Below are 20,068 nucleotides of genomic sequence, written 5' to 3'. Positions count from 1 at the left end.
GAGAGGATCGGGTCATGAAAGCTATGGCAACCAACTGTGGGAGCATGAGGTTTATTTTTTTGGGACTTGATTTCCAGATATTTGTACTAACAAACTAACAGGTATCAACTAGCAAATGAAATAGTACTTTCACTACATGTGAGATGACATATTCCATCATGCTTAATAATTCAATCATATCTAAATTCCCATTAGTCTAGTAGTGTGATTGCTGGTGTCATGAGCTGGTGTTTTTAATGTGTTGCTAATTCAATGCTACCTAACCCGAAAAACAAAACCGTGGAAGAACATGACTGATGGTGGATATAATTTTTATTTTGTTTCGACTGTATTGAGGCCAACATGGCTGACAACACTTGGACCTAGGAATAAAAGAAGTTTTATCAATTTTTTGCCACGTTACAGGTAGAAAATCTCTTGTATAAAACGTTAAGAAGGAGAGAGCAAAAAGGAAGAACTAGAATGTTTTCCTTGTGTGTTTTTTCAGTGGATCTCTAGAGCGCAAAACGAAAGACATAATACCGCGTCTTTCCCTGGTATTAGATATTTTCCCATTGATTTTAGTGCTAAACCATGCCCTCGAGGGTTAGATGCCATCGTCATCGTACATTTGTTAATTAACAGAAACAAACAAGGGGGAGGTTGCGTAGAAGACAATGTCATGGACGTATACATGAGGATCCAACCACGATACTTCCATTAAACGGAAGAAGTGTCAAATCCCTGCGTGAAAGTCATGATAAAAAATGGAAAAAAGAAAACTTCCACCTTGTTTGTTCGTTTGGGTCTGATTTGCGATCTGAATTTGACTCATTCCGAGCCAGATACCCGCTTATTTGTTTTTCCATTCTTCAGTTATGATCGAGTTTGATTCGCCTTATACATCTGACTCAAGATTATTCAAATCGGGTATCATTTTGTATCTGACTCGTTGGGTGCATATATCTAGATGCAGAAAAGTTTTATTCTCACTTACAAATCAATATATTGTATCCAAGCGTGTTTGGATGCAGACTCAAAAATTACTTCTTGATTTCTAAAAGTCACAAATAAGAAATCAGTTTGGGGGTAAAACTTTAAAACGATTTACAGAAACAAAAAAACTAAATTTTTGTAAAACAAAATTATTTTACTTGTGACTTCTACTTCTTTCGAAGAAGCAAACATATTTTTCCTTCTGATTTCCAAACAGGCTATTAGAGTCCAGAGGGGTCACTTGGGGCGGGGAAAAGGGAACAACCTGACATGGAGAGTAGCATATCAGAGATCCGTTTTTTACACACCAAGAGGTGATCATAACCCACCATCTCAAATTTCAAACTATCAATTATCATTCTTACCGCTTGTTCCCTCTAAATAAACGGTTTAGATAGCGTCATTTATACCACCCACACGTAAATAGTCGCCACTTTTACCCATCGTCGACTTTTCCTGACTTCAGTTGAATCTCTCCATCAAAAATCGCTTTAAGTCAATACCAAAAAAAAGAAGCCAAAGAAAGACGTTCTTACCTTAATCTTTCTTCTCTCTCTTTTCAATCAATTATTCTCTGTTCAAACCTTTTCTGAGATTCAATCAACAGAAGAAATCTTGATCTGCAGATCATCTCAATCTCTGTTTTAGCTCCAATTCTGATCTGGGTTTGGAAAATTTTAGTAAGAGTCTTTGAGTTTTTGAACTAGAAGCAGCTAAAATTTGTGATCTGGGTTTTGAGTATGGGTCATTGTTTCAGCAAAAAGGAGTATAATGGACCAGGTGATGGTAAAGGAGGAGGAGGGTACAGACCAGGAGGTGGAATTGCAGCAGGAGGACAGAATGAAAGACCTAATCATGAACATGTGGTTCATCAAGCTAGACCTGCTCAGCAACCAAGACAACAGAATCCAGTGCCAGTGAAGCCATCTACATTGAATTCAAATCATAACAGGCCTCTTCAGACACCTGATACTATACTTGGTAAGCCATTTGAAGATGTTAAGAACCATTATAGTCTTGGTAAAGAATTGGGTAGAGGTCAATTTGGGGTTACTTATTTATGTACTGAGCATTCAACTGGTCATACTTATGCTTGCAAATCAATTTCCAAGAGGAAACTTGTTAGCAAAAGTGATAAAGATGATGTCAAGAGAGAGATTCAGCTGATGCAACATCTTAGTGGACAACCTAATATTGTTGAGTTTAAAGGGGCTTATGAGGATAAATACTCTGTTCATTTGGTAATGGAGCTTTGTGCTGGTGGTGAACTGTTTGATAGAATTATTGCGAAAGGTCATTACTCAGAAAGGGCAGCTGCAACCATCTGTAGGTCTATTGTGAATGTTGTGCATATCTGTCATTTCATGGGTGTGATGCATAGAGATCTCAAGCCTGAGAATTTCTTGCTGGCAAGTAAGGATGAGAATGCCATGTTAAAAGCTACTGATTTTGGGCTTTCGGTATTCATTGAGGAAGGTAATGCTCTCTATCTCTTTATTATCTTTGTCAAGTAAGTCGTACAGTGGTGATATGGAACCCCAATAGTAGAACTTGTAAACAGATATAAAAGGATACAAGACCAGTCTAATGAAACTGCCTAGTGAGTGCTCTTTGCGCAGTGGTAGCTCAATGAACTGCTATTGGATGAGATGACACTATCCCTGCAAAGGTTTCCAATTCGTCCTAGCCAACTTATAGATTTCCCTTGTGTGATTTGAATTAAGCGATCTGCCGTCTGTGTAATTTATGTCATTAGGTGGTCGCAGGCGGCCAAGGGGGCCTAGCGCTCAGAAGAACTAGGAGGATATTACATATATGCGTATTGAGAGATGGTCTAAAACAATAATTTTCATAAGAAGAAATATAACTTCACAACCTTAGCACTTCAAATATACAACTACAAGTTCAACTGATAAATGAAGAGAAAGCAGCTGGTCTTCTTCTTTCTCTACTTGCATTTTAAACGAATCGAATAACTAAAATATGTAGGTTTAGTTGATTGAGCTAACAATTACTTATTAATTTCAAAAGAAAACTAAGTTCTGAAGTAGGGGCTGGGCTTAGACATTTTTTGCTTAGTATGCTTTTGGGTGGAGCTTAGTTGGCTCAGCACATTAAATGCACAGAAATTTTGGGCACCCTTTGATTGCCTAGGTGGGGTCTTTGATTACACAGGCTGCCGTGCCTAGAAACTGATGCGGTGGTCTTAACTCTAGCACTTAGTGTAGAACTTAAACCCTGAAAAGTGGCTTACAAGCAAAGGGCGCCTAAGATTAATTATCCACCATTATACTGGCTGGTGTTAGGAAACTTGAGTCTCGTTAAGTGTAATCTGTTGCTGTCTTTTTTTATAATCTTCTCGAGTTGTTGGCAGCTGCACAAGTTAAGAACTTCAGCAAGTGGTAACTTGCAATGTGGTTGGTTTACTCGTAATGTTCAGATGCTAAATTCTGTCATTTAAATTGTACATCTGTATTTATGCTAGTTATATAAATTATTGGTTCTTGTGAAACCTGCTAAAATATCAGTTTATCTTTTTGATACTCCTATTGCCGGTGTAACTTTTCATTCATAAAGCTGTAAACCAAATGCTTGGTTTGAGTTCCAACAATCTTATGACTTATGAGTTCTTTTTGAATCTTTTCTCCTTTGTCACAACTATTTACTTTTTAAAGTTATAGTGGTGTTATTCTGTGGTCTTCGAGTCTTTCAGTATTCTATTTTTGACTGTTGTGTGACTTTTGACAGGCAAAGTGTATCGGGATATCGTAGGGAGTGCGTATTATGTTGCTCCTGAAGTACTACGTCGTAGCTATGGGAAAGAGATAGATGTTTGGAGTGCGGGAGTTATCTTGTATATTCTTCTCAGTGGAGTACCTCCTTTTTGGGCTGGTAAGTGCAAAGTTATCTTAAAAAAAAAACATCAACTGTTGCAAGTGTAACTTTTTGCGACATAGTGATGTTTCAATGTTCCGTTATATGCATTATAGATTATGTGAGATTCACAATCGTTTGGTGACATTTCAGAGAATGAGAAGGGAATATTTGAAGCTGTACTACAAGGTGATATCGATTTCGAAAGTGCACCCTGGCCTAGTATATCATACAGCGCCAAAGATCTCGTCAAAAAGATGCTAACTCAGGACCCAAGAAAACGAATTACTTCTGCACAGGTTCTTGGTATGTTCATCTTTTACATTGACACATTTTAGTAAGAGTTCCACTTGTAAAATACTCTAGCAACAATCCAATTCTTAAGTAATTCTTAAATTAGTATCTCTAGTTTTTTTATGCTATGCATGTACCAAGTTTTCGCAAATACGACAGTCACTTGTGCTTTCCATTAGCAGGCTTGAAATCAGATATAACACTCTCATAAGTATGCATATGAGTAAATGTTTGATGAGTCGAGTTGATTTACAAGGGCATGGAATTATTTTATTGGAACTCGTATTTACCATGTCGAGTTATTTTGGCTATTTTTGTATTTTAGGGATATACATCTGCTTCATGTGAATCTAACCTTGAAGTGTTAGTAGGATCTTCAACACTAGGGTTTCAAATCAAATAGAGTAGTGAATTAGTGAATCAACTCAGTAGGGCTTCTAGTCATTATTGCAATTTTCTGATTGAGCTCTAACTTTTGTGGACTTGGGGTGATAAATGATGCAGAACACCCATGGCTCAAAGAAGGTGGGGAAGCATCAGACAAGCCAATTGACAGCGCAGTGCTTTCCAGGATGAAGCAATTTAGGGCAATGAATAAGCTCAAGCAGCTTGCACTAAAGGTAGGGGGAACTGACAGCTGCTTTTTCGGGGTTGTATATTTTCATGTGATATATAACTTTTTGACTACTATATATTTGACTTATCTATCCCAAGTTTACATGGTTTGTTTGTATGTCTTACTATATTATGACTGGTTTCTGACTCATTTAGGTAATTGCTGAAAATCTTTCCGAAGAAGAAATTAAAGGTCTCAAATCAATGTTCACGAACATGGACACTGACAAAAGTGGGACAATAACATACGAAGAGCTGAAGTTGGGATTGGCGCGACTTGGGTCAAAGCTCACAGAAACTGAAGTCAAGCAGCTGATGGATGCTGTAAGATATGAATTGCACCCCCATATTTTTTTCCCTCTCTGTTATACAATAACATCATAACCTGTAAATCTCTTTAATAATCCACTCCTTTTTCACTTCACCTTCACTCATGGGTTAATAAGTTACCACTTTCAGGCTGATGTGGATGGAAATGGGACAATTGATTATATCGAGTTTATTACTGCTACAATGCACAGACACAAGATAGAAAGAGATGACCATCTTTACAAAGCCTTCCAGCATTTCGATGCAGATAATAGTGGGTAAGTTTCCTTGTCATCTTATTCTCATAAACCTCTGTCACATCCTTGGTTTACAATCCTAGTCGTTGTGAATTAGTTAGCATTAAGATGCTAAACCTATTCCATTATCACCATAAATGATGCATGGAATAAATGGTGATGAGCTTAAATTGAACATTTTACATTTGTTTTCTTCTTGTTTGTTCTTTTTGACTTGAAAAACTAACATTTTGCACGAAATGCATCTCATATTCATCAAATTGACATTGATACATTTGCACATGTTAAAAAAGCTTCTCAAAATTCACATATTATTATTATGTACTGCATTTGATAACCGTCCATATGCTGCAAGCTAAAATGCATTTCCATTTAAGGGTTCTGTGGAAATATAGTAATCAACTCTACTTTTTAAGGTAAGATCAGCGTCAGAGCTAGCCTTGAAATGTACCCCTCACCTTTTGGTGTCTAAACTTGTCGTAGAACTCTTCACCTTTGTGTTGTTATTTCAATCAATAACTTTTTGCTTGTCAAAAAGAAAAAAGAAAACCAAGAGTATCTGGAGTATTTTGCGTGATTTCATGAACACTCTCCATTGAACCTTCGTGTAGGATCTAAAACAAAGAAGAAACTATATGGTGTAAGCAACTAAACATGTTTCTTTGTGATGTGCTACAGGTTTATCACAAGAGATGAGTTGGAAAAGGCCATGAAGGAGTATGGAATGGGTGATGAAGAGAGTATAAGGGAAATAATATCAGAAGTCGATGCAGATAATGTAAGTTCTATCCTATATATTGTTGAACTTTCTCGATTTCGTTTCGCTGTTCTATTTTACCTCCATTTTGGTTAGATTCCTGCAAAGATTTACTTAAAAATCTTGAACTATTATATAGGATGGGAGAATTAATTATGAGGAGTTCTGTGCTATGATGAGAGGTGGCTCACAGCAACCTGCAGTGAAACTCATTTAGTTTCAAATCGTTGATGGTATATCTGTTTGTTTTGCCAATGGAAAGTTTGCCATCGAGAACTGATTGTTTGAGAATGATCTAAGCAAAAGGTGCAGTACAGGTTCAAGTGATCGGGGGTTTCATAATGAGGGGACTTGCATGATGAGTCTCATATATCTTGCGGTGTTGTTTTGTTTAAGTCTTTCATTCGGGATTTCCCTCACTTCTTCATATACAAATTCGAAGGGTAGTGATCGATTCCAGCATTCTGTTACTCTGGGGGTTGTTATTTTGATTCTTTTTTGTGAAATTGTAGTTTTTTTGTGCATATCGAATTTTCTAGCTTAATCTTTTGAACTGGAATTTCTGGTAACGCCTGTCTATTTATATGTTTTAATGACTCGGTACGAATGTATTTTTGTTGAGAAAGATTTCTTATATTTTTTGTGTACTTGTAACCAATCGATCTTGTGCAGATGGTGCTTTATTTTGTTTTCTTTCTTACATGGTTTCCTTGAACGAAATAACTTTAAACCTAGTTTGATTTTCACTTGACAATTTTGGGATTTTGTTCAACTTCACTATGGGTGGTTCAAGTTTCAATTTACCGAACGAAAAAGAATTCCTAATCAAGAAAGAGCCCCAGCACGGCAGCACCGACCACGAATCTGACACTCTTTGCATAAACAACACCCAATATACACTTTGAAACCTTGAGCTGGTGTTCTTGATTTGCTTAATATTCGATTAGATATTAAATTCGAAAGCATTTAAAAATGGATGGATGTTTCCGAAGTTTGCAACTGGAAAGTTTAATGATATACAAACAAAAAGGTTTTGCACATATGCATCTCGGGAGCATTCCAGCCCACTGTTTTTGGTTGAATTTCAAGCACCAAATGTTGGGAATCATTTCGTAATCTAAAACCAGCAAACAAACAAATGCATTTCCTCTTTATCTTACCAGTTGCAGTTGTGTGTCTAAAGGGTTTCTGCTGTGCATTGTAATATGCATTCCGGTTACCTAGCCAAGGAGCAAGAACTTGCATTCCCATGCCTTAATTAGGAAAGTCCTGGCGCCCGACCATATTTTAAGTGGAGTACAAATCTTACTTTTCTCTACATCCTAAATTATCATATTTCAAAGTTCTTCTGCTGCTGTGCACAACATAACATACCATGTGAAGGTTGTAACGAGTATGAAAAGTACCAGAGAAAGCTTTTGTAATTGCGACAAAACACAAACAACAAGAAAAACAAACTATAGTTTATACCAAGTTGCATGATATTGCATATTAAAAGTTGATTAAGAAAGATAGTTATGCGAAAACTCCCATCAACAGCACATTTTCCATGGAGGCTTAACATAGTTTTCTAATTAAGAAATGGGAATCCAAGGTTAAGGCCTTATAATTATATTCTTCTGACATGAGTTACCATTCCAAGGTTAAACTTGAGACAGACATTTAAGTTACCACCATTCCACGTGAGCTTGTTTTCTGCTCTCTCTTTTACAGTATGTAATTTAAATATGCACGTGTGCACACAATTCTTAAGAACTTGGGAAGTGAGTTTAGTACTTTTTACTACGTTTTATGATTACATTAAGGCCTAGATTAATACTAGAAAGTACTGTTTACTTGATTTCATAACAAGCAACAGCTATCAGTGGTAATGACTCATATGAGAGGATCAACGTGGTGTTGCATGCCTCAGTCCCCGCCGCGCTTCTTCTTTTCTTTTTACAAACTGAAACACCCATATCTGTTGATTTTTCACTTCTTGGGTCTCTGCATTTTCAATACTTCTTTTTTAGTTTTTCTTTGTAGGATTTAACTTTCAACCAAGATCTCTGGATTAATTTTGAAGTGGTTTTTATTGTTCTTCAAATGGTAGAGATTCAATCTTGTGCTGTTAATAATAACATAGTTAATCAGTCCAGCACTACACTGTGTACTAGAAACATAAGTTGTAGTTCTTTAGAGTTCTCTTCTGATCCAATAGAGTGTGCAGAAAAAGAAATTACTGCAGAAAGTGGCAGTGCTTTGGCTGAGATTTCTGCACAGTTACAGCGGGAGCGTCAGAAAAATGCTGAGCTTATGGAGAGGATATCCTTACTGGAAGCTGTATTACAAGATAAAGCTACAAATGAACAAGTATGGAAATTTTTGAAGACCCCTCTTTTACTTGCTATCTATCTGATTCGTCTCCTCTATATGCTTTTGTCTGTTTTAATTATTTGGTTACTGATTAAGGGAATAATCTGGTGACAGCATCATAGGGACCATGCTGCAGCAGACAGAAGTTTGAAGGAGTTAAAGAGGCAAAAGATACAACCGGGGAAGAGTGAAGCTCCAAATGTGGATTTTCCGCAGTGTTCCGAAATGCTTATGGAGATTAATAATGGTAGTGCGCAATGCATGACTCTGGAAATGTCTGATCAACAAGACCGCGTTGTCAACTGGATGAGCATGGATGATACCCAGTTTCTTAATTTGGAGAGTGTTAAAGATGGTGATTGTGTTGCGGATTGTGAAGTTGATACAGATGAGAGTGATGATGATGACTTTGATGACGAAGATGAAACTGCTATTGATGATAAAGATATAGAAAACGATGAATCGAAATACCGTCTCGATGAGGGTGTTACTGACGGTGGAAAACATATAGAATTCTTGGAAACAGCTCATGATGGTCACAGTGAAGTGAAAGTGCAAGTAAATGAGACTAACAAAAAAGAAATCAAAAAACAAAGGAGGAAAGAATGCAGCAAAGTTAAAGGAATTATTAGCAAACCGAAGTTAGAGATTCATAATTGCATACAGGAGATAGGACATAAAGGATTTGGAAGTATGTCATCAAACAATAAACCCCTGAAGGTCCCATTTTGCCCGAAGGAAGTCAAGAAAATTATAGAATCCGAGGCGCTCTCACAAAAGAACGCTCAATCCCATACGATTCGAAAGATCATTGTGTTTGCTTCTCTCGGTATTCGCCATGGATGTGAAGATATGTATGACTTAAATTTCAGTCACTTTAGCATACTGCACAAGGGAGAGCCATATGTGTCTCCGAAAAGTCCAGGGGTAAGTATTGAACTTGTCACATTTTCCATATATTTACTTTGGCATAGCTCATCATTTTCTGCTTTTGTGAAACAATTTAGGAGCATGTTCTATATGAAAATCCTGGAGTTCGGAGGAAAGTCTTCTATCCAAATCGGCAGAATGCAACATTATGTCCTATTCAAATAATTGAAGAGGAGAAAGCTATGCGTCCGTCTGACATGAGCTGCCCATCATGCTTATTTTTGTGCATCAAATATGGTGGAAGGACTAGAAATCTTCCTCAAAACGAGTATGTATTTTCCCTCACTAAATTGGCTATTTGATTGCTCCGTTGCTTTTCCTCACTGGATCGAAGCGCGGTTGAGAAAATGAACCTGTTAATATGCTTAAATTGAAACTGTGAGAGCATGTAAACTATTGGAAGTTTGGTGTTTAATTGGCTTTGGTTGATATTAACAACAATGTCAATCACCATTCACTATATTCGACATTTGCCTCCTTCCAGCTTAATCTAACGCAAACTGCTCCAGATATGTCAGGCAGCGCATGGGAAGAAATAAGCTGAAATCTTTTGGACCACTGATGTGTCAGATGGCAATGTTAGTGCATGTTCGTAGTGGGAGCTTCTTTTTCAAGGCTTTGGGCATTACACTACTGTTTATGGCAGGTTTTCCAGATGAAATTGTTCAAAAGGAGACCAAGTACCGTAATTTGGACTTGCTTCAAAAATATTACAGGTACTCCTGTTTGTTTCAAAGTTTTTCTGAAAGATAAATAACCTGTCAAAGAGAAATTTAGAGTTCTTGATCCAAATGTTTTGGTTTCTTGACACCTAAAATACGTGAAATGCATTCCCGAACAACTTTATCAGCAAATAAGAAGCATGGCTGAAGAAACTTAGACAAAACAATTTTTCTTATAGGTGGAACCGTGTAAAATTCCATACATCAAACTTTGTCTGTGTAGTACTGCAGGCCTAACTATCATCTGTCTTTCTATGACCCGTCTTACTGTAGAACATTCAACATTCAAAATTGCAGGAAAAATGAAAATGCTGCAGGAGAGGAATTATTTCATCTGTCTCCAATAGTTTACGAAGCTGTAAGAACTCATCTTTCTTGGTTGCATAATCTCCTGGTTGAAAAGTCTGTCAATTTCTATACTAATTCCTTGTTTGCGGCTAACAACCTATTGCTTATTAGCAGACTAGTCCAAATCCACAACAATTACATGGAAAGGCAACCAAATCAAGTGCCAAGAAGCAAGCCGGTTTGACAAGTAAATCTCAAAACACACCAAGAGCCTTGAGCATACCTTCTGTTCCTTCAAGCTCCGTACCTTCACAATTCGGACTTATGGGATACACCACTCTTCAAAATCATGCAATGGCATCATTTCAAGGCATACCATCTCACACTCAAACAGATATTCCACCAATATCAAATGCCCAAATTGCAGGTTCTAGTCCTAACATCTCTTACCATACTGGTCAAACACCATCTCCTTTTCCGATAATTCCAGGGCACCCACCAAACTCATTCATGCCAATGATGTATTGGCCACACCCAAATGCATTTCAATCTTGTCCCTTTCCATCCTCATATGGGTACAGATCCTTTCCTCAATCGTCTAATTACATGACTCTTCCTCCTCAACCTTTTTATGGACACCCTTTCATGACTCGCACAGTAAAAAGAACTGAGAAGAAAGATGCAGCACTCCTGGTGGAAACTAAGAGTAATTCTGACAGTTCAAGCAGTATTGAACCGAAGGAAGCTTAAAGAAGTTACTAGTAATGCAATCGCAGAATCATGGGAGATTTCTTGCCAAACGTTGTATCTCCACGGCAATTAAAGTATTTTTCTTTTGGAAAGAAAGGTAATAGAGTACGTGTTATCCAGTCTCTCAGCTACCTTAATCTTCAATGGTCCCATGATTTCATAGTGGAAATGAAAGAATGTCCATTCAAATTTAACAACTGGTTGATTATCAAATTCCCTTTTGGCAAGTACGATTCAAAGAGAGAAATTGGGCAGTTAATAAGTTTAGATTACAAAGAAACATCACATCAAGTTCTCTCATTAGAACAATATCTGAACATGCATCCATCCAAAAAAAATTACACAACAACCGGATATTGTTAAAAATATCGGATGTATTTCAACCGGATATTTAGGTTTCTCCAGAAATAAAAAAATCAGACGTAAAAATAAGGAAGAAGATGATGATTTTATTTGATTGTGGAATATTGGGAAACTTATTACGGTGCAGGACAACGTAACTCATTAATTTGCATTGGGTTATTATCACCCACAGGTATCCCATATAATAAACTGGATCTTCAAATGATCTTGAAATAACATGTACACTCATCAAAAAAGCAGTTTATTGTCACCTAAATGACTTCTGTTGGCACGGAGTTAAAGAACAGACATTAGCTTTTGTACTTCCCCAAATGTAAAGAGAGGCGGGGCAGCTCACTAGATGAAAGATGTTGACAAATCGAGAACTTAGCACACTACTCTTGCTTAATCAGATTTCTGATGACATATGGAAGAATGCCTCCATGATCGAAGTATGCCAACTCCACCTGCAATCATATATTTCAAAAAGAATGTTAAGTTTACTGGAAGGAAAATCAACATGACAAAACTTCACACCAATTATGAGAGTGCTTCTACGGCTAGAAAAAAAGCCAAGAGTTAAAGCTTGACAATATGAACTGAAGTTTAAAAAAGAAGGAAAGCCTAGGTTTGGCAACATAACAGGAAAAATTAAAAAAAGCCACTACAGGCAAGGGTAGCACATGGGTCAATCATTGCCATTTTATGCCATGGTTTCGGTGGTGATGGCAAATCAAGGCTGTAGGTGGAGTAGTGGTGTGTTACAACGAAAGTAAACGCATTTCCCAAACAGAAAAAGGAGAAAACAATTTGTAGCAAACAATCAGCTTCAGCTTCCTAAAAAGCACTTCAATAGGTTTGCCCTACTTCTAAAAGTGTCCCTAGAAACCTAAAACTCCTTTGGTCAGATCATCTATTTTGTTTTAATTAAGAAATTAGATCAGGGGAGTGACCCCTAATTCACACCTACATTTGGTTATGCCAATTCAACTCATTAAATAATATTGGAGAAAAATCATAAGTACCTCTGTGTCAAACCGGGCTTTGCAGACGAATGACTTGCCAGTATCAGTTTTGACGGTAACATCTTGACCAGGCTTGATTTCACTAACTTTGCTTGGAAGATCAATAGTGTAACGCTCGTGACCAGTAAGACCCAAAGTGTCTGCATCCTCACCATCTTTAAAGCAGAGAGGGATAATGCCCATTCCTACCAAATTACTGCGATGAATCCTCTCGAAGCTCTTGGCGATTACTGATTTTACGCCCTGATTTAGCAAACACAAATTCAGGTCAGGTGTAAACTTACAATTCTCAGCTTGCAGAGAAGGTCAAGCAAAGCAATGTACTATAACTAACCAGCAACATTGGACCCTTGGCAGCCCAATCTCGGGAGCTTCCACTTCCGTACTCTGCTCCGGCAATGATAATAGTGGCTTGACCCGCTTCTTTGTATCTCTATAGAAAGAAAAATGGAAAATATGAATATTTAGTAACTAAAATAGATGATTGGCATCTCAATGCACTTTAGTATCACCATATTTAGAGAAATCATAAGACAAAATAGGAGGTCCTAGATTTCCATTTTGCAGTTCTGATGACTGCACCTATTCACCTATTCATCACTTGTTCACATTCCTATGCCTGATCATACACTTATCAGGAAGAATAGCAACAATCCCATGAAATGGAAACAACATCTTGAAAATCATGGTTCACCAATGTCACAATTCTCAAGGTAATCATCCCAGGTAAAGAAGTTAAAAAAATAAATAAATAAATAAGATGCAGTTCAGAAAACCAAACTCACCTGAGCTGCATCGAACACATAAAGTTTCTCCCCACTTGGAATATGAACCGTCTTTGGGCCAACTTCTCCCTTCAAGAGCTTGTTGACAATGCGAATATTAGCAAAGGTTCCCCTAGCCATCACCTCATCATTTCCACGTCGACTTCCGTAAGAATTGAAGTGCTTGTGTTCCACACCTCGCTCAAGGAGATACTTCGCTGCAGGGCTATCTTTGTGGATGCTCCCAGCAGGAGAAATGTGATCAGTAGTGATACTGTCACCGAAATTTAGCAAGCAATAAGCATCCTTTACTCCATGAGGACCTGGTGGATCCATTGTCATGCCCTTGAAGTATGGGGGTTCATGAATGTAGGTTGAGGTGGGATCCCATGAGCAGAGACTTGTTTTAGGCACTGGTAGATCATTCCACATAGGGTTGCCCGTCGTGATAGACTCATAAGTGCTCTTAAACATTTCAGGCAATACACAGGATTGAACAACCTAAATAATGAAAGAGTCAGCATTAATTGTGCACAATTCCAAGTATAGGAGTAGAAGAAATAGCATATGCTGACTGCAGGCAACACAGCATCACAAACCTCAGCAATTTCCTCAGAGGTTGGCCAGATATCTCTGAAATAAACGCTCTTACCATCCTTCCCTGTACCGATTGGTTCCTTTTCAAAATCAATGTCAACCTGAAATTTGAATGCATGGTAATGCAAAATATTAACAATCTGGTGAAAAAAAATCTAGCAGGGTGTAAAAGTTACAGTGAAGACATGAACCGGGATTAATTTTATCCCTTTTAAAAGAAACAAAACAGATAAACAAAACATACTGTTGATTCTTTTCTAGTAACCATAACAAGTTACTTAGAAAACTATTATGCGTCATTTTCTATCCTTAATTTATTAACAATAGCAGGTTTCTTGACCAAAAATAAGACAAACCGCAACACAGATTCTTTACATACCGTCCCAGCAAGGGCGTATGCGACGACTAAAGGAGGTGATGCAAGATAGTTTGCTCGTGTCAAGGCATGCACACGACCCTCAAAGTTCCGATTTCCGGATAGAACGGCTGATGCAACAATGTCTGCAAAATAAAAAGAATTAAATTTGAGAGTGAAACAAAAGCATTCAAACAACTGAACAGTTCTTATGTTGCATAATATAGTGATAAGACAATGAAGAGCGAAAGATTGCAGTACCATTTTCTGTAATTGCAGCAGCAACTGATTCATCCAGATCCCCGGAATTTCCTATACAAGTTGTGCAACCGTATCCAACAATATGAAATCCCTGCTGGTTCAAATACTTCTGCAAGCCACTATGTAAAAGAAGACCAGAGACAGAGTCAACGTATTGGAAACTGGCTGTGATAATGTTACAAGAATATTTATCAAGTCTCGCTGAGTGAGACTAGATATTCCAAGCTACAAGTTGATCATATAAATCTCACTTATCACAAAACATTACCTCTCGAGCAGATACTTTGTAGCAACTCCAGAACCTGGGGCAAGACTTGTTTTCACCCATGGTTTAACCTGACAAAATGGGGAAAGATAATGTAGCATGAGTTCCTGACAACAAAAGTTTAGCCAAGAGCAAACTTAGCGCAATAAGAGGAAGAGAATGCAGAATTTAATATGTACCGACCTGTAGACCTAATTCAGAGGCCTTTTTGGCAACCAAAGCTGCCCCTAACATGACGCTGGGGTTAGAAGTATTTGTACAACTTGTAATGGCAGCTATCACAACACTACCATGTTTGAGCTCTGCAGGCTCTCCACGGAAAGTAAACTTTGCAACTTTGTCCTGAGTTTCTTTTGGCACAGCAAATCCCTGTCAAAGAATCCTTACACAATCAAACAAATGCAATTGTTGAACAAGAAAATAAACATCATGCTTGCTTTATGTTTGGCTTTCATTTTCTCTCCATTTATCTTTGATGATACCCCCCTTACAGATTCAGACTGATGAAGAGACGTCACATAAACTGGAGAACAATCTGACAGAAACCAGAACCAGGAATCGATGCATAAATATACAGAAGATTGTTCTGCAAGGGTGTCATAACCTCACCTTGAATCCAACTTTGTTATCCAAACAAGAATGCCAATCTGCCTTCATTTCCTTCAAAGGAACACGATCATGAGGTCTGCCAGGGAGATCATCCAAAATTTTCAATAAGCATAAATAAAATGAACTAATATGACATAAGTAAAAAGTGACACAAACATACCTCTTTGGTCCTGAAACACAGGGCTCAACATCGTCAAGGTCCAATTGTAGATATGAAGAGTAAGCTCTTTCTATTTGAGGCTGCATCCACAAATACGTTCCAAGAGTCTCAATTTTAGAATTCAGAACTATATACTAACAGTTTGAGCTATTAAACTTACACATAAACAGAATTACCTCATTGTAATCAATGAACATTTTGTTTGCACGCAGATAAGCTTCTACCATAGACACCTATGACAATAAAGAATTTACACAATAAAATCAATCTCCCAAATTGTACAAAAAATCCAATTATTATACAATTAAGGAAATACACTTACTGTTTCGTCACTTCTTCCTGTTAATTTGAGATATTGCAAGGTTACATGATCAACTGGGAAAAAACCCATGGTTGCTCCATACTCGGGAGACATATTCGCAATAGTGGCACGATCAGCCAATGACAGTTCACTCATACCATCACCTACATTCAAACATTAACATGGAGCCTTAGATATCACCTATATTCAAATATTAACACGGAGCCTTAAATAAAGGTAAAGGCGATAAAAGTCAATAAAAGATGTTGTGCAGTAGCCCGTCCCGCTAAAGGGAGGCTAAAACTTACCATAGAACTCAACAAACTTGCCAACAACACCATGCTTCCTTAACATCTGTGTAGCGGTTAAAACCAAGTCTGTAGCTGTAACACCGTTCTTCAATTTACCGGAAAGCTTAAACCCAACGACACCAGGTAACACCATGCTCATGGGCTGCCCAAGCATTGCTGCCTCTGCTTCAATACCTCCAACTCCCCAACCAGCAACTCCTAATCCATCAATCATAGTGGTGTGGGAATCAGTTCCCACCACACTATCAGGGTATAGCATGCCATCACTGTTGAAAACAACCCGTCCAAGGTATTCCAGATTCACCTGAAATTTCATAATGTCGAGTCACTTAGAGAGTCATGCAAAAATAGTAAAAACAACATAACTCACAGATAACCAAGTATACATGACAAAAGTGATATGAAGGACTGAGTGTAGCAGGATGCCCAACTGAGAGAGATCGGTGTACATGTTATCATTGCCAATAGACACCACTATAATAAGAAATAGTCAATGGTTAAAAGCTAACCTGATGCACAATGCCAGATCCTGGAGGAACAACGAGCATATTACGGAAAGCAGTAGATCCCCATTTAAGAAAAGCAAATCTTTCCTTGTTCCGCTCAAATTCAATCTTCATATTATCCACCACGGCATTTTCTGATCTTGTGACATCGACCTGAACGGAGTGATCAATGACAAGATCTACTGGGACCTGCATGTGGATAAAGTTTCAGACTAACAGACAACAACAAAAAGAAGTCTACGAGCACATATCAGGTGCACTGCATAGATAATAGTGTAAGAAAAGTTTTGACTCGGTCACAAATCAAAATCACAATCCCCAAACTCTTTGAGGAAGTATTTAGGACAATCTTTTGTCAATACCAGATGGGGAAGGGCTAGCAGCATAGATTAGATTATCCAATTGCAACCAGCAATTCAGATGTAACCAAAAAAAGATGTTTGTTTAATCTCAAGCTAAAATAAGTTAGGATATCACCAGGACGGATCTCAGTTTTTACTCAGGAACCCCTAGATTCCTCAGAAAGTAACTTAAAAGTATTTAAACAATGTGTATTTTGAATACATCACACAATTCTGGCAAATTTGAGGTGGCACAAAGAATACAGTATTCATAAATAACAAACTAATGCAAGGACCCACCAAAGGGTTGATCTTATTAGAGTCACTTCCTAGACTGTTCATTGCATCACGCATGCAAGCAAGGTCAACAACAGCTGGTACACCAGTGAAATCCTGTGTTACCAAAAACAAAAAAGTTAATATCAATTGCATTTGCATCAAACAACATATATCAAATCAGGTGTTTCTAGCTATGTATTTTTACCTGCAAAAGAACACGAGCAGGTTTGAAGGGAATTTCAACTTGCTTAGGAGAAGAGTTCTCCCAATCTATAATCTTCTCGACATCTGCTTTCGTGACTTGAAAGTTGTCACAGTTACGTATGGCAGACTCAAGAAGAATCTTTATGGAATATGGCAGCTTATCTGTAGCACGTACACAGAACAGTAAATATGTATCCAAAGAAAATCCATGCTAGCTGCTTGGTAACCAATAGCTACGAACTAGCTATAAACGTTGGCAGCTAAATTCAAAGTTGAAAGATGAATTCCCCAAAGCATAAGAAATGAACTGAACAAAACCAGAAAGCTGGCTATGGCCATTTTTTCAACTGATGAGTAATACTTACCAACCCTTGGGTCATTTAGTGCAGTGAGACTGTAATATTTCCCAAACTCGCCACCACCAGGCTTTGGAAGACTGGTTAAGAGCCCCTTAAACGCATTCTCAGTAGCTGCACTCAACCATAAATGAGAATCAATTGAAATTTGAACATTGATCTAAATAGCTTTTACAAAAAGGACAACATGTGAATAAGATCATAGCCTGATCCAGGAGCACAAGAAACAGTCAACATGATACAATTGCTAAAGGGAAGTTATAATTCCCATATATTCACAATTTAAACCCAGAAAGATGAATTCCCATCTAATAGAAAAATAACTTCTTCTAAAATAATCAAATTACAAAAGTTTGACCAATTACGAGCGTTTTTGAATCACTAAAAACTAATGAATCATACAAATGTATAGCTAATTAAATAAGATATTTCCTCATTCAGAACACAGTAAAACCCTCAAAACTCAGATTAACAAAAAAAAAAGTAAAATTAATTATAAGAACAGACATAATTCTATAACAATAAACAAATCAACGCAGGAAAGAAAATAAAAAATAAAAAAACACATGAAACCATACCCATGGTAGTCATCTTCCTTTGAAATCGTTCAAGCAAAGGAGCAGCACTTCTGATTTGAGCCCTAAGACTCACAGGAGATCTCCAATCATAACCGTGACTCCATCTAGGATTCGAAGATCTAAAAGATCGAAAAGCAGTTGCAAAACTCAAAGATCGAGAACTAGTCAATGATGGAGAAGAAGGCGAAGAAATAGTAGAATGAGATGATGAACCAGCTAAACTTCTACATAGATAAGAAGCTGATGATGTCGAAAACCTAAACCTAGCAGCTAACGGACCAGACAAAGACGAATACATGACTGCAACGGTGTATTTCTCAAATCACACACATCAAAAATTGAGAGAGATGATGACCAGAATAAGACGATGATTTGATTTCGCGTTCTCTCAAAAACCCTAACCCTAAAGAGCTTTCACCATTACAGAAGAATCTCTTCTGCAAAAAAAAATGAAAAAAGTTATTCTATCAGCCGATTTTGATTTTTCTAATCTTCTTCTTCTCTATAAGAGACCCTGCTCATTTTTCTTTTAATATGTGAGGGTGTAAGGTGATTTGCTACGTTCATGGTGTATCAGTTTCGATACTCCGGTGGTGTAAGTCAACAGGGTTATGTGGGGACCAGGGGTTTGTGATACGCGTGGTAGGCAATTATTGGTGGATATGTAAACAAATGCTGTTTGAGCAAGTGTCCGGGAATAATGGGGAAGAAGAGGCAAGAGAATAGGCGTGTGGAGAGCACCGAAGGGGTTGTGTGCCCATCTACTAATTCAACTCTTCTCTGCCCAATGGAGAATATTTTGTTTTGTTTTTCTCTTTTTTATTGGGTTTTTAGGTCAAATTTTGTGGGGACTAATGGAGATGTTTGGGAATATCTTGCTAGGGTTAAATCCTTAAATGTACTTTTACCGAAAATGTTTGGTTAATATGACATAAGTGTCCTTGTGGTATAAAAATGGACCATCTTTTATGACCGGTAAATTTACTCGGAGATATTTCTTGTTGGCCAAGTTGGCTCTGTTCCAATACCCTCATTTCACGGTTGAAATAAATCCTTGCCGATTAGGCAAGAACCAGTAGGGTGGATTCCTATGGTTGAGAGTGGTCACGAGTACAATGTACCCCCTCGCTCTCAAGAGGGTGTAGTCCGTTCAGCGCACCTGAACTTCCGTTGAAATCACCTAACTGGCTTGCGGGGGACAGTTCACCGGAGATGGAGTGGATAATCTTGCGGCTCTATTTATCAAAGCCTCTTTGAATGCATGGTGATAAAATGAGACTAACAGATGTATGTATCATGATCTAATAATAGGGCGAGCTGACATTTGCATTAACATTAACGTATGAATTTGTTTATTGGGCGTGCGCTTTCACTCGCGTGGGTTATGATCATGACACTGACGTAGACGTTGTTTAGTCCACCTCGAGCTTAATGATTTCTCGTATCACTTTTGCTTGCATTTTAACATCATCGAGTGGTTAGTTACGTTGCTCTTTAGCCGATCGTAGGTAGATCCTCTGCGCATTTAAAACTATGTAAAAAAACAATTAACTAAAGGGAATATTGATAAACTGACCCACTCTCAATTTCTGTTTAATAAATTATCCATGTTTTTTTCAACTTTTTTAAACTGTCCCCACTGTTAAGTTTTCCATCTAATTTTTTTGCTTATTTACCCTTTACTTGTC

At 37.7% G+C, this 20,068-nt stretch overlaps 3 protein-coding genes across 3 annotated transcripts; 2 read left to right on the top strand and 1 right to left on the bottom strand.

Moving 5' to 3' along the window:
- Positions 1-1,464: 1,464 nt before the first annotated feature.
- On the top strand, positions 1,465-6,739 carry LOC113348580 (calcium-dependent protein kinase 2-like). Its single transcript, XM_026592409.1, has 8 exons — positions 1,465-2,451; positions 3,724-3,867; positions 4,003-4,155; positions 4,648-4,763; positions 4,915-5,082; positions 5,218-5,345; positions 6,003-6,102; positions 6,221-6,739. The coding sequence occupies exons 1-8, from the start codon at positions 1,716-1,718 to the stop codon at positions 6,296-6,298; spliced, it is 1,623 nt and encodes a 540-aa protein (XP_026448194.1). The 5' UTR covers positions 1,465-1,715; the 3' UTR covers positions 6,299-6,739.
- Positions 6,740-10,060: 3,321 nt separating this feature from the next.
- Positions 10,061-11,471, top strand: LOC113348579. Its single transcript, XM_026592408.1, has 3 exons — positions 10,061-10,082; positions 10,386-10,446; positions 10,551-11,471. The coding sequence occupies exon 3, from the start codon at positions 10,701-10,703 to the stop codon at positions 11,124-11,126; it is 426 nt and encodes a 141-aa protein (XP_026448193.1). The 5' UTR covers positions 10,061-10,082; positions 10,386-10,446; positions 10,551-10,700; the 3' UTR covers positions 11,127-11,471.
- Positions 11,472-11,549: 78 nt separating this feature from the next.
- On the bottom strand, positions 11,550-18,896 carry LOC113348578 (aconitate hydratase, cytoplasmic-like). The gene is made up of 19 exons (XM_026592407.1): positions 18,381-18,896; positions 17,812-17,916; positions 17,448-17,608; positions 17,264-17,356; positions 16,626-16,811; positions 16,114-16,420; positions 15,827-15,969; positions 15,681-15,737; positions 15,505-15,584; positions 15,345-15,420; positions 14,919-15,104; positions 14,739-14,806; positions 14,471-14,589; positions 14,234-14,355; positions 13,857-13,955; positions 13,279-13,758; positions 12,828-12,926; positions 12,494-12,736; positions 11,550-11,935 (listed from the first exon to the last, which is right to left on the bottom strand). Exons 1-19 carry the CDS (start codon positions 18,676-18,678, stop codon positions 11,864-11,866), a joined length of 2,994 nt encoding a protein of 997 aa, XP_026448192.1. The 5' UTR covers positions 18,679-18,896; the 3' UTR covers positions 11,550-11,863.
- Positions 18,897-20,068: the final 1,172 nt, after the last annotated feature.

The sequence above is a fragment of the Papaver somniferum genome, chromosome 2 (assembly GCF_003573695.1).
Source record: "Papaver somniferum cultivar HN1 chromosome 2, ASM357369v1, whole genome shotgun sequence".
Lineage (NCBI taxonomy): Eukaryota > Viridiplantae > Streptophyta > Magnoliopsida > Ranunculales > Papaveraceae > Papaver > Papaver somniferum.
Note: the sequence above shows the minus strand (reverse complement) of the source record. Positions and strands in the feature narration are given on the sequence as shown.

Bases quoted from the DNA above. Each gene is read 5' to 3' on its own strand.
- LOC113348578 (XM_026592407.1), bottom strand. From the start codon at position 18,678: ATGTATTCGTCTTTGTCTGGTCCGTTAGCTGCTAGGTTTAGGTTTTCG. The intron at 17,917-18,380 runs GTATGGTTTCAT...GGTTGAGTGCAG, and splicing joins AAGGAAGATGACTACCATGG to CTACTGAGAATGCGTTTAAG. The intron at 15,421-15,504 runs GTATGTTTGTGT...TCTCCCTGGCAG, and splicing joins TGTGTTTCAGGACCAAAGAG to ACCTCATGATCGTGTTCCTT.
- LOC113348580 (XM_026592409.1), top strand. From the start codon at position 1,716: ATGGGTCATTGTTTCAGCAAAAAGGAGTATAATGGACCAGGTGATGGT. The intron at 5,346-6,002 runs GTAAGTTTCCTT...GATGTGCTACAG, and splicing joins TTCGATGCAGATAATAGTGG to GTTTATCACAAGAGATGAGT. The intron at 6,103-6,220 runs GTAAGTTCTATC...ACTATTATATAG, and splicing joins CAGAAGTCGATGCAGATAAT to GATGGGAGAATTAATTATGA.
- LOC113348579 (XM_026592408.1), top strand. From the start codon at position 10,701: ATGGGATACACCACTCTTCAAAATCATGCAATGGCATCATTTCAAGGC.